The sequence below is a fragment of the Netta rufina genome, assembly GCF_964035555.1.
Source record: "Netta rufina genome assembly, chromosome: 1".
Taxonomy (NCBI): domain Eukaryota; kingdom Metazoa; phylum Chordata; class Aves; order Anseriformes; family Anatidae; genus Netta; species Netta rufina.
In genome coordinates this window covers 164925852-164939936 of record NC_140123.1, presented here as the reverse complement: position 1 = coordinate 164939936, position 14085 = coordinate 164925852, and the positions used below count along the sequence as shown (strand labels likewise).

Here is a 14085-nt window from a genome sequence, read left to right as displayed (position 1 = left end):
CACAGCACTTGAGGCCATGCCCTGTGCTGGACCAGCCACAAGTCTCTCTCCCGTGCTAAAATAACCCTCAAAGTCCTCACTCAACGCTGCTGCAAGTCCCTGGGCTCATAGTGTTGCATTCATAAAGCAGAAACACACTGATTTTCCTTTTGTGTTTCTGTCAGGTTCGAGCTGCCTCTCCTCGGTCACACCTGCACGGGGCCTTGACGCGCAGCCCACCGGGAGGTCAGTGCTGCTCGTCCCAGGAGGAGATGCCCCTGAATATGCTGCCTTCCTGTTACTTTCCCATGTTGCCAGTGGTTTTGTCCCCTAAAAAAAAAACAACACACTAACTCATTACTTCATTTTATCCATGTTAAATAGCATATGGTTCCCACTGAAATTAGACTTTCAAAATAATGATTTATGACCAAATCTGAACAGCTAATTAAGCTAATCCTTTGATTTTTTTTTTTTTTAAGTTTATTTCTAGTACAATTTTCTTACTACCACTTTTTCTGTCCTTATGAGAGGATGTAATTTTGTCTGAGAGGCATGATCTGGTTATGTGTATGTACAGTTGTACCCAGACAATGAGCACAGGGTTACTCCTAGAGGGGTTCAGGCACTGTCCGAACACCTACAGCAGGTCCAAGTTATTTTGCAGAAATGTTTTTTGTATGCAACTGAACTTCAGTATCCTTGGAAAATATGTATGCCTGGGTAGGTGTGTTTTTCCATCTCAATGAATATATATAATTCATAGTTCATAGTTGTAACAGCAAAAAAGTTTTCCACATTAATGCTGTTCTATAAACAGTATTTTTGCCTTGTACTTTCAGGGTATCTGTGCATATTTGGAAAGCAATTCTTAAATGGGAAAAATTCAAAACTAAGCATTCAAAACTAAGCTTTACTGTAAAGGTCTAGTTTTGTTCCCATTTAGCATCACTAGTAGCTTACAGTAGCTTCCATTAGGTGTGGAAGGGCCTATTTATTTCATTGCCTTCCTGCTTTCTGGAATGTTTTTTAAATCTCTGTAAGCAACTTTGTAAATGTTTGTATCTAGGGTTTTAATTCCTCCCCAACAAGGAAATCAACTATCTGCAAACCCTGAGATTTGAAATTTCCTTTCTCCTTCACTTTTGGGGAACTATGATTTAGACCCACCTCAGTGAATGGTTAGTAGACAGTGAAGTCTTAGCGTCCAAGCAGACCACATAACTCATTAATGAAACTGCATTTAGAAACAATTACTAATTATAACATAAAACAAGCCATTCCCATGGAATCTTAGGTCTCTGACTCCAGTCACCTCTTAAGCAGAAATAACCTTTTAAAAGTTTTAGCATGCGTGGAGGGTTATTTTTATCTGTTTTTGACTTTGTAAATTATGCATTCCAGACTGTTCATAAGCTGAATATACCCTTTGCTGTAAAGCCTTGGAGGGAGGAGTTGAACATATGCATAAATTGTGCTGAATTTGGACAATTAGAATAATCTGTGTCCTGTGTATTTCAAGATCAGGAGGACTGGGATTTGGTTTCTTTACATGGGAACTTGACCTTTTGTTTGCTGGGAGGAGGTTGACCTTTTGCTCCTTTGTTAGTGTACAAGTCTCAGACCAAAAGAGAACCTTGTCTTTTAACCAAGAAACACAAAGGATAAATTTAAGTAAATGATAAAAACTGGAGATTTTTGTTGGTTAATTTTCTTAGCTAATACAGCTGCTAATGATTTTACAATAAACAAATTTAATGTGGGTCTCAATTTGTTTGCAGAATGCTGTATCTGCTAAAAGGCTGCTGTCCTTGCTTACAGGTTCATGTTCTCCAGAGTGCCTTAATGGAGCAGGTTGCACAGAGGCAGGTGACTGTGATTGTCAGTTATTTCAGGCTCAAGGAAGCAGGTGCCAAATTGGTAAGTCTGGGACCAAAAGAGTCAAGTTTTGGGTTCAAGTAAGATTTAAGAGGAAAGTTTTAAAAACAATATTGTTAACAGCACTTTTATGATTCCTTTGTAGTAGGGATGTTATCCACTAGAAGACACGGGGGTTAAAATTATATGTTAGGGAAATATACAGAGCACCGTCACAAATGCCTACGTTTTAACATTTGGTGTATGGTGATTCACAGATGCCATAAGAAACAGATCACTGTCTAGTGTGTCAGCGGCTGGCCAGCTTTTCTATAGTTAACTGAACAACTAAAAAGTCACTGCATTTTTCTAGCAGTGACCTACTGCAAATAAAATAATTAACTCTTTCAATGCACTGGTTTCTGGAATCTCCTTTAGCAAGAATCATCTTTCTGGATCTTCAGTAGACCTTAATCTCTTGCTTCTACTTAGAATTAAAATGCCTCTACCAAAGCAAATCCAAAACTTGCAATGATTGCATGTGACTAAAACTGCATTCTAAAGATTAAAAAAAGAAAGAAAGAAAGAAAAAAAGTACTGACTTTAAATAAAGTTGAAGAAGTGAGGTTATCTTTCATCCTTGTTGTCCATTTTGTTTATAAGCTCTTATTTCCCTTCTAAGCATTTACTTCGGTGGACACCTTTGCCACCTGTCAATTTTTGAATACCATGCGTGCTTGTTGTAAACTCAGTGTGTTCTTTCCAGTTCCTAACACTGGTAAGGACCGAGATGGGATTTGCAAGTCATGGGGACAGTATCACTTTGAAACATTTGATGGCATCTACTACTACTTTCCGGGAAATTGCTCCTATATTTTTGCAAAAGACTGCGGTACTCCAGAACCCCAGTACACTGTTTGGGTAAGTATGTGAGCATACATTAGAAATAACATACTGCGTATACGTGTATTTCATAAGTAAAGTAAGTAGAGAGAAAATAAATAGATCAAACTGTAGCATTACTTACTTAAATACAAAACTATGCTGCTGGAAAATGTCTAAGCATGTGTGCAGCAACTCAAAACACCGATGAAATGATAATCAGCAGAGTCAGGATATTAAAAATAGTGTTTCTTACTCCCTCTCTCCTAAAAAGGATCTCTGTTCTCTCCTCTCTGGGAAATCCTGTGTAGCAAAATTGGGTCTTAAGGCAGACCTTGGAAACTTCAATAAACTTTAGCTGTCGGATTGTAGAAAAAATTGAGTTGCCAAGTAAATTGAAAACAGCTGTTACCTGCCTGGTAGCTGGGCACCCAAGTGTACCAATCTCCAACTTGCAGCCATTGACATGCAAGGATGTGGAGCTACCTCCCCTGGCCCATGAAAAAGTTTGTCCCTGCTGTGGATTTGTGTTCTAATTTTGGATTACCCCTGTGTCATGCAGAGAAGGTTAACAGCTCAAAAGCCTTCATCTTGACCTATGTATAGGGGGCATTCTTTTTAGTAATTTCCTCAGATTTATGGGTATCCATGGTTAATGATTTTGAGATCAGGCAGAGTTCAAACCTATATCCTCTTTGAAGGAACGTGCCCTAACTACCAGGCTGTAGGTTACTGTGGGCAGAGAACATAAGCTCATTATGGTATTTTTTTCAATGGTTGGGATTTGCTGCTGGTTGGGCAGGGGAGGGGGAACAAGAGAGGTCCTAACTGTAATGCAACCATGGTGGCCACAGTGATCACAGGGGCAAATCTAGGTTCTGATTCCTGCTCCAAGAACAAGTTTTCATTTATAAACATATGATTTCCTGTCCCCCCAAATACTAGCATCTTGAGAAGATTAATCTGCCCTTTCTACTCACTCAGATCATAGGCTGTTTCATCTACCTTCCATTATTTCATTTTAATTCTTTGTATGCAGCTATTATCTCTTAGGAGATTTCAGAAAATGCTATAGCAAACCCCGAGATTATATTAAAAATCTAGAATCTTTATTTCAGTGTATTCCAGTTGCTCTGGAAAGGGAGAAATTACCTTTCAGTTGCTGGAACAAATGCCATACTTTGTTAAAAACTTAAAATGTTTATTCAGAAAAGTCACAAGTAATGCTGAAGCAATACAGTCACAATCAGCTGGGCAGTGGAGAGCTGAAAGTCTTGCCAAGTGCTCACATTATGGTCCTTCTGGTTTTAATAATCCACCTCTCTAGAGCAGAATAAAACACAAGACCTATTTTGATTTTCCTTGATTGTGTTTCTGTCTTAGGACAGGCTTACATAGAAACCATCTGTCAATACTAGTAACATTTATTATGTCTTTAATTATAACTTTCTTTATACATGTAAAAACCCTAATGCTTTTACTGGCTTGGTTTATTTCACTCAGAGAAGCAGTAACTGTTTTTCACTTCCAGCATTAACTGTCAACCTAGGAAGATTAGTTAGTGTATGTGTGAGTGCTGTATGTGTTTACCAATAAATCTTTTCTACAAAAGTGATAGCTCTAGTTACTAGTTACAGCCCCCATTACTATGCTGGCAAAATGTTTCACAGTTACTCATCTATTTAGCTTCACAGCACTGTCAAGTAAATTGGTAACATGGCTCAAATCCTTCTCGCAGAAAGCTGATGCACATGGTCAGAGGAGTCACGCTTGAGCTGTCTAAACTCTGTCTACATTTTAATTTAGGTAATGGTAGCTAAGATTCACAGCATATCCCCATGCCTCCTCAGTTGTTACTAAAACCAGCACATATGCTTTTGAAGCATAATAGTCTAGAGCATCACACCAGTTTGGGTATTCCTGCTCCTCTGAGATTAGCATAGCATAGATTAGCGGGAGCTTTGCATAGGCCCTTGGACAAGGTATGTTCTTCAGACTCACCTAAGCTACTGTCAAAGTAATACAAAACTGTGTCGTAGTGATTAACTGGGTAAAGCATACACACAGAAAGTTGGAGACCTGCATTCTTATCATCAGTCAGAGTAAACCTGAACCAATGTTTTTCATGTACTGAGAGTGCACCCTGGCCAACAAAAGCCCTGTTGTCTCTGGGGATACAGACATTACTACAAGGCAGGAGTCATGCTCTGCCATGGCTGATGACTGGGAATGGAAAGGAAGCCTGACTGCAAAGGTAGCATCCTTTCTGCAAACTATAAAAAGGATGCATGCTGGCATATCATGCCTATTCCAAGTTCTGATAAAACATTATTTTTGTTTTGAGATTACTTCATTGCCATAAATCTGTACGCACGCTAAGATAAGAATTGCACATTTTTCTTTTCTAGAAGTACACATCTGGGATCTGTTTAACACCTCTAGTAGTGGGCAGTCATGGAAATTACATATTGCCAATAGTTGTGAGACCCTATTTTGCAGATCTCTCTCTGTCTGAGTGATGCTTTCTGTGCTGAAACTGGGGAAGCTGATGTCAGATTCAAGGCAACACCCTGACTCACTACCCTATCTATGTACAATGGGGACAGGCAGACTTTGGAAGAGCCTACACTTCTCCAATGACAATGCTGAGAAACTAATGCAAAATGGGTTTTAACAGATGTGTTTATGTTAGATGCCTGCAGTAATCTGTGGGAGCACTCCAAAATCTCAACAAATCCTGAGTGGTTCAGGAGGGCATGCTGGATCAGGTGGTGCCAGTCTCAGCTGGCTCGGAGAATGCTGGCACTATGGTGAGGTTTTGTATTGCACAGTAGTCCTTTCTAGACCTCTAGAAAATGAGCAGTAGGGGTGTCTCAGTGCAAGTAACAAGCTCCTACACTGGCAGTGATAAAACAGCACACTATGGTGTCTATGAAGTTCATCTGTGTAAACTACCTATTTCACACAGTGCTTAAGCCACTAACTTGTGATGCTTTGTGCTGTTAGGCACTTGCTCTATTTCTTAGTAGTACTGGGTAGCATGAACTTCTGTTTTTGCATATGTTTGTAAGTATGACCTTTTTACATTTTAAATATTTCTCTCTAAAACTCTTTCAGTGGTTCAGTGATTCAGAAAAATAAATTATCATATATGACTTTATGAAAACTTGCACGAAATTGTTGAGAACAAACATTTATTCTGTGTGTGTATTCTTCCCCTCTAAGGTTCATAACAGTCCTGACTGTTATGGTTCAGTATATTCTTGTCAGAGGTCAGTCAGCTTATTCTTTTCAAACCAAGAAGAAATAATTATTTCAGGACATGAAGTAAGAAAAGAAGGAAAAAGGTAAGTGTTCTAATGATGGTTTCAAATATTTTATTGCAGAATGACAATGTGAAGATGCTTTTGACATCAACCAGAGAAAATAACTTGCTATATATTTTTACTGATCCCTGGATATTCTATATTGGGACTGATAGAGTGCTAGTGTGAGAAGATGTAATGCTGTTCATGTAATACGTGAATGAAGTGAATACGTGAATACATGAATGAGCATGTGCACCCCATGAGCCTTGTGTTCAACTTCTCAGCTCTGACATTGGGATTAACCATATAAATTTTGTATAGACAAGGTCTACATCACAATAATCTGGTTAATCTTTGGTGCATCCTGATAACATTTTGAACAAGGTAGTCTTTATTTATGCTTGGTGTGCAGCTATACTGAATTCAACACATAACCTTCATATAGATAAGCCTGAACTAATTGAATCAAAGATCTTAATTCTTCTTTGGCCCTTTTGGGCAAAACCTCCACATTTCTGAGGTACATCAAACCCTCAAATATACTTTTTTTTTTTTTTTCTAAATAAATAAATGAATACAAGGCTATCAACTATTTTTACTGTTAGATAAAGTGCAGAAAATTTCAAAGACTTGTTTTTTTGTATCACTTTGAAGGCGATTAGATTAGATTACCTTTGATGTAACAATGTTATTAACATCTGAGACTGATGGCTACTGTACCATCTGTCTTCACCACAACAATTTTTGAAGATTAGGACTAAATCGTACTGAAATATTATTTTCCAATGGTCAATGGCTGAAGGAGGAGGATATACTTTTTTTTGGTCAAGGGTATTTTCTGTACTGAAAGTTTCTTTATTGGCATACGTCTAATCTGATGATCCATCTTCTGCCCAGAAGGGCTTCTGGTGTTCACCACACCAGGAACACTGGTAGTAGTTTCACAGAACTTCTTGTGCAACACAGCATGCTCATGAAGTCATGTGCTCTTTAATATGCCTCTTCTGGTCTTTGAAAAGAAGATTCTTTCAGGCTTAGAATTAGTACAACCGATAGATGTATACAGTAGAAAAGCATTCACTTTTGATGATCAATACAGAGAAGCAAATAGAAAAGAACATGGTAAAAATGTAACAAAGAATCATAGAATCATTAAGGTTGGAAAAGACCTCCAAGAGTATCTGGTCTAACCATCCCCCTGCCACCAATGTCACCCACTAAACCACATCCCTAAGCATAATGTCCAACCTTTCCTTAAACTCCCCCAGGGATGGTGACTCCACTGCCTCCCTGGGCAACCCACTCCAATGCTTAACTACTCTTTCTGAGAAGAAATGTCTCCTAATTTCTAACATGAACCTCTCCTGGTGCAACTTGAGGCCTTTAAGTGACTGTATACAACTGGAAAAAAGAGTGTAGTGAGTTAGAAGGTGATATTTTATGTGGTATTTTTCTATCACTAACTTCATCTCATCTGAGCTCTTTGAAGTAGGCTGTTTATTTTTGCAGATTAATGTTGCCTCAGACAGTTGGAAATGTTTTCGTTGAGAGATTGGCTGACTATATTCTGGTGAAAACTACCTTTGGTTTTTCTCTTGCTTGGGATGGAAACTCTGGTATTTATATTAAGCTGACAGAAGATCATAAAGGGAAACCTTGTGGCCTCTGTGGAAATTTTAATGGCAATAAATATGATGACCTGATACTGCAAAATAGTAAGTAAATAGCTTAGAAATGCACCCTTACCTTTGTTTAAACAGGTTCAATGTTCACTTTAAAACTATTATATAAAAAGACAGAGTCCTTATTTCAGTAGAAAATAGAATATTTCTACTCTTCAATGCCATTAAAAATGTTAAGGGGGAAAAAAACAGTTCAAGAAAGTATTTATATGTATGCTTAAGCCTTTCTTGCTCAGCAAAGCACTCAGGGTATGTTTATCTTAGCTGATGAAAGTGCCTTCAAATTATAAATAAATAAACAAATACTTGTGGTTTTCTCTATGTTTAAGATGGAGGGAGAAGGAGCAAAAAGCCAAAATATTAATATTTGGAAAAAACACAATCTTGAGTCATTCGTTTACATTACCATCATAAAAATATGAGTTGAAATATGTAAATCTTTAAAGCTCTTTCCAGAAAGTTGCTCATATCTCTCTGTTGTTATGTTGTGCTATGAGTCTCTTACTACCCTGTAGGATTAGGAGTTGCCTAATGCTGTATCTGAGGAAGAGGTGATTTGCCAAGTTGATAAAGTGTTCTGTAGTCTTTGTAGTTCTATATAGGGAATATTCTATAGAGACTTTGTCCTACTCACGACTAATATGAAAAAAGAGCAAGCTTGGGAATATGAGAAATCCTTTACTTAGTCTGGTAGAAATAAAGATAGGACTGTCTTGTTTTTACTGTTAGTTACCGAGAAAATCAAGTCCCATGTCCCTGCAGATCGTTAAATCACAAAGGTTATCTCACAGTAACTGTTTTCCCTCCACTGTTTTGCACTATTCATTGTGGTTAATGGGTAGGAGGTTTTTGACTTTCTTACTAAGGGAAGAAGCAGACTACATATCTTCGCATAGTCTTTAAAAATCTTCCCAATATAAATTCCTTTTGTCTTCAACCATGACAAAAGTATGTTCCTTGTTTCATACATGAACTTCTGCACACCAGGGTATAGTATTTTTAATAATTAACTGAAAGGGTTGATCTAAAATAATGAATAAAAATGGACTTCAGAGAAGATTTACAATTCACATGAATTCATACAATCTCTTCAAAAGTAATAATTTCAGTGTCTTTAAATATATTTTATAAAAGATTTGAAGTAGGGCAGCTGTTAGCTTTCTTTATTTACAGAACCACATTTTTTTTTCTATTGTCACGTCTTTAGTATTTTTCATTGTCAGAAATGACAGCATTATTGCAGCGTACCATCCAGAGCGCTGTGAATCACTTAAACCTTGAACCAGTTGTATAACATGGTGCCTTGATTCTGTGCAAATACAAAGCAAGAAGTTCTGCTATCTTCACAAGAATATATTGCTAATTAAAGTTGCTTCTAAGCAGCAACTTTTTTCTAAGTGTTTCAAAATGTCATTAATCACCCAGGATGATGATTTATCTCCCCCAACTAAACTACTCCCACAGTAGTGTAAGGGAATTTTGTACACCTATCCTGAGTCTTACAGTCAGAATGCCCTGTATTTGCATTGCTGCAAATAAAGAAGGTGCTGAGACATGTTATACTCCATTTCAAAGTATGTTTTTAAAAAATCAGCTCATTTTTTTTGTTTCCTTAATCATCATCTTTAATGGTATCTTTGCATTGCTTTAATATATGAGACTGTATCTGAGCATAAAGCAGACAAATATTTTATTTTGTGGCAATTTTTTTTTAAGACTTAGAACTGATTTTTCAAGCTATTTTGAAATGAAAATAAAATATTTTAAAATGTGCTTGCAGAACCAGAATTATGTCAACAGGTTTACTTCTTGATAAAAACAAACAAACAAACAAACAAAAAGCAACAGCCTTTTATGTTTGCAAAGTGTTTTCTGTGTAAAATGAGCTCTTTTGTCAGAGAGGAAGAAAAGTTTTAACTCTCCCTGCTTCTTAAGTAAATCAGATTGGTGGTTAGGGTAATAGCTTTGTTTATTTGTGGAGATCCAAGTACAAACATATGATTATTGTGTTTTGGGGTTTTCCACATTCTAGAGTGTCAAATTTTGTACTTGTCCTGGAAGAAGTTAGATTAAATTTTGGAAAATACAGCCCTGTGAAAACAAAACAATACAAAACAAACCGTAGCTGATTTCTTTCCAATATCCCATCTCCTAACCATGCATTGATATAGATACCCATAGTATAGATACTGATTACAGTAAGGCTCTTCAAAGTGGAGGCCATACACCCTTTTTATCATATCTAAGAACATACAGAAAATGTAATATTTATTTCTTGCTGCAAAAATATGGAAATTTGGGGTCTGTTCCTCTACTGCCAACTTTCTTGTATGTTTTTGTGTCTTTGCCTGTTACTGTGACTTCCAATTATGCATTACATTCATTCATTCATTCATTCATTCTCCCTTGCTCATGATATGAAGAGAACTGGGCATGTAGCATTGTGTTTGTCATAGGGCTTTTCTGCAGTAGGGGAAAGGGAGTGAGATAATAGTGCTAACTGAGCTTTGTTAAATATGATGAAAGCTTTAAATTATTTTAAATAAATGCATTCTTTCTTAAGTATTCATTGCAGTCCTTCTTTGAATTTTTATTACAAAAATGTCAGTAATTGTATTAAATTTTTTTTTGTTTGTTTCATTTAAATGTGGTATAAAATATCACTTGTAGTTAAAAAGGAAAAATAACCTTTTTCTACACTCCCATTACTCTGAACATATCTGTATCTGAAGTAATGAATATATTTTAAAACTTTCAGAAATTTCCAAGATACCTTTTGTGATTGTGTTGACAACCTTTTTTTCTGGGTGTTCTTTTCATGCAGTAGGTGAACATACAGAAGACATTGCTGAATTTGCAAATAGCTGGGCTGTGCAAACCCCAGATGATGCAGCTTGTGTACCTACTGCCTCAGATTTTTCCAGTCCTTGCTCAGCTGATGAAAAATCCACTGAGGTAAATTAATCATATAGTGATTTTTTTTTTTTTTTTTTTTTTCATCTTCACTGCATAGTGACAGTACAAGAATCTAGCCATATACACCATACTGAAAAAAAAAAAAAAACACAACTCAAATTCATTGAGGCTTTGTGAAGATTCAGATCAGGACTGTTGCTAGGGAATATCTGAAGATCTTCTGAAGTTTAGCTTAAGAGTACAAATGTTCAGATAGGATGTGCCAAGTGGTACAAGTCCACTGGCAGAGCTCTTTGTTGCTGCATTATCATTATTCCTGGGTTCAGTTACCAGTTCTGGCATCTTACACCTCATTATTTTAGAAATTGTGAAATATTGCAGAAGTACCATATTCCTGGAATGACATGAAATGCTTTTTTTTTTTTTTTTTTTTTTCTTTCTGTTAGTTTTCACTTTGCCATCTCAGCTCTATGCAGGAGCAGTTTGCAATCAAGACACTGCAGAGAGGACAAATCTTAGGAAGTACAGTAAAGGAGACATAATAAAATGAGACTGTGAGATTCTCAGGTTTTAATGGGAATATAAGGGATCCTGGATTAGCTCAACAAATCAAAACAATTATGCTCATTCAGAAAGTATTTGCTAATTATTGTTTCCTGTTTCTCCTTAATGTGTAGGACATATTCTTCAAGTGCCAAATATTCCTACAGTTTCCTTTTTTCAGCTGTCATGAAAGCATAGATCCATATTCTTATATTTCTAGCTGTATGAATGATCTTTGCAGGTAAGAATGGAGTTCTTGTGTATTTATTTTTGATGCATGAAATGAATGCTCACTCTCTCTATTCAGACAAGAATTGAGCAGTACTGAGTGAAGTTAGTAGGAAATGAGTTAAAAGTGAAAGAGATGGGGTTTCACTTAGTGGGTGATTTACTGTGGAACCAGAGGACGCACAACCTTTGTCTCTGCCAAGGAATAGTTTGATTGCTAAAGATTTACATAGATTCAAGGAAAAACTAGACAAATGCTTGGGAAAGAAATCTGTGGAAAATCACTAATGATAGAAGAGAGAGCTGCTAACCACTCACACACAATATACCTATATCTGGAAGTCTTGAATCAAAAATAGATGGAGATTGGGAAAATCTACTGGGGAAATGTCAATGATACTGGAAGAGTAGGTCCATTTGTCTGACACAGTTGTACTATTCTTCTGATAAAAATATAGCAGAGTAACCTTTCAACTACTAAGTCATTCAACTTAGTAGGCTTTTTTCAAAATTGTTTTATTTGTATAAATTAAGAGATGTTAAAAAAACTCAGCACTCACTGGCTTTGGTGGGAGTTATATTACCTCAGTCGCTTGTGTTTTATGCAACTTGGTATTCTTTCCTTAGCTCCAGACTCCCATTTAGTTAATATCAGTTGTTCAAGCTAAACAGGTTCTCCAGAGCATAACTGAACAGAAAACTGAGCAATGTATAACTTCCTTTTAGAAAAGGTTTTATAACTAAGAAGTAATAGCAGATACTATGATGGCCTTCTCAGAGTATCATCGATTTAATCAAGAGCGTACAGAAAAATTCACAAGACTAAAAGTAAGAACCATTTAGAAGCATCCATTACAACTTTTTAGTTCATTTTCAATGAATTTTTGACTTTCTGTTTTGCTACCAAATCAGTATGGAAGAATATGGGTTTGTAAGCAGGTCTCCAAAGTGTGCTTCCTGAAGTTGATGATCTGTACATTGATTTTGCTAAGAGAAGAGCTGAGCTGCCACTTCATAATTCAGGAGTTTATTGTGCCTCTTCTTTAGCAAAAGAAGAATAATGAAAAGGAAATTTTCAAATGTGGCATTGAATCAGTGTCATGATGCTAAGGAGGATTTGATTTTTGTCAAATTGCATGTGTGTGTTGATATGAATTGTGTGAATGTTAAAAACCTTGAAGAAAGTTTCTGTGTCTGAGAACCTCATTAATTTAGGCTTATTTTGTTTATAAAAGAGACCTCTCTTCTTGTGTCTTAGTGTAAGTCTATAATGTTTCTTGTGGGGCCACTGTATATGCCAAGTATTCTTTTTATTAAGACCCATTTAATTGGATTAGGTAAGGAGAATTGGAAGAGATTCTGATCACTGTCATGAAGAATATAGTGCTGTTTGATTTGATAACATGTTGAAAGCAGAATACAAACACTATTTATTGTATTCTCAAGAACATTAATTTTGGAAGCTTGATCTTTTGTGCTGAAAGACAAACTCAGCTAATCTGTCCTGGTCATGCTTTACTAGAAATGTCTTGTTGTGACTAGTTCATTTTGTCATCAGGTTCACAGTGAGTGACAGGAGTTGTTGAACTTTCACGGTAAAAAAAAATAGTGGTGTCTTGCCTTATGTGATTTGAATCTGAATAAAATTTGAGGTTACCGAAATATTGATGAATGTCTCTTTACTTGACCCTGACAAAACTGCACTGTCTGGTTTCTTCTGTACAGACTAAGGTGGAGATAATGACTTTGTTCAAGGTTACACTGTCTTGTAATTGTCTACAATAACTGGTTGATTATGCTTCTAGTGCCAAGCACTTCAGCACAAGGTCAGGAGGTTACCAACAGGGTTCTCCTCACCTAAGTTCAAGGACTAACTATAAATCAGAAACTTTAACTTGTTACTTGGCTTAGAATGTAGCCATTCAGTGTAGGTCAGAGTTTCCATGTCATACAGGAAGGAGAGAGACCAAGACATAGATCTTGACGTCTTCATGACAACGTCATGTTTCCCTTTCATCATAAGCATATATTTTTTTCTTATTTTGTAATAAATTACTATTTTTGTATTCAGTATAGTTTATCCTTCTTCACAGTATTTTCAATAAGTATGCCTCTAAAGCTGAGCAGCCTCAGCTGACTGAACTATCCTGAGCAGTGTTTGGTGGCAGAAATTTGTAGATGGGATTTGAGTTTGGTAATTGCTCCTTCGTTTTATCATTTCAGAGTGGATGATGATGAAACATACTGCAGAGCCGTGACAGAGTACGCTCGAGCATGCTCTCATGCTGGGTCCCCTGTGAGGGATTGGAGGGACGATTTTCCTGCCTGTAGTAAGACTCTTTAATAAAGCATATCGTGTGAGCTTTGAAAAACCCCACATATCTGTTTCAAATAATTCCATCTTGACATTTGTTACTATCGGACTCAAACCTGATACCAAAGTAGATCATCCAGCTTCACTATTGCTGGTGAAAAATGAGGTAAATGATTTCCTAGAGGAATATTTTAATTACATTGTGATCTGATGCAGATCCATTCAAAATTCATGTTTGTGCAGATTGCTTGAAACTTCATGTATGCTGATCATATTCTAGGGGGAAGAAAAAACATCTGTGGAGATCTGATGTTGCCCCTCTTCCCAGCTGACCTTTCAGCCTCTACTGGCTCTATAACAGAATGAATACAGTGAA

At 36.7% G+C, this 14085-nt stretch overlaps 1 protein-coding gene across 1 annotated transcript in view; it reads left to right on the top strand.

Annotated features, from left to right (window-relative positions):
- Window positions 1-14085, top strand: part of OTOGL (otogelin like) — a gene marked incomplete at its 3' end in the record, with an annotated part of 96164 nt that overhangs the window by 4301 nt on the left and 77778 nt on the right. Inside the window, 8 exon segments of the mRNA XM_084305824.1 lie at window positions 165-225; window positions 1801-1899; window positions 2603-2757; window positions 5944-6065; window positions 7536-7741; window positions 10533-10663; window positions 11302-11408; window positions 13619-13725. Coding sequence (XP_084161950.1) covers window positions 165-225; window positions 1801-1899; window positions 2603-2757; window positions 5944-6065; window positions 7536-7741; window positions 10533-10663; window positions 11302-11408; window positions 13619-13725 — 988 coding nt within the window.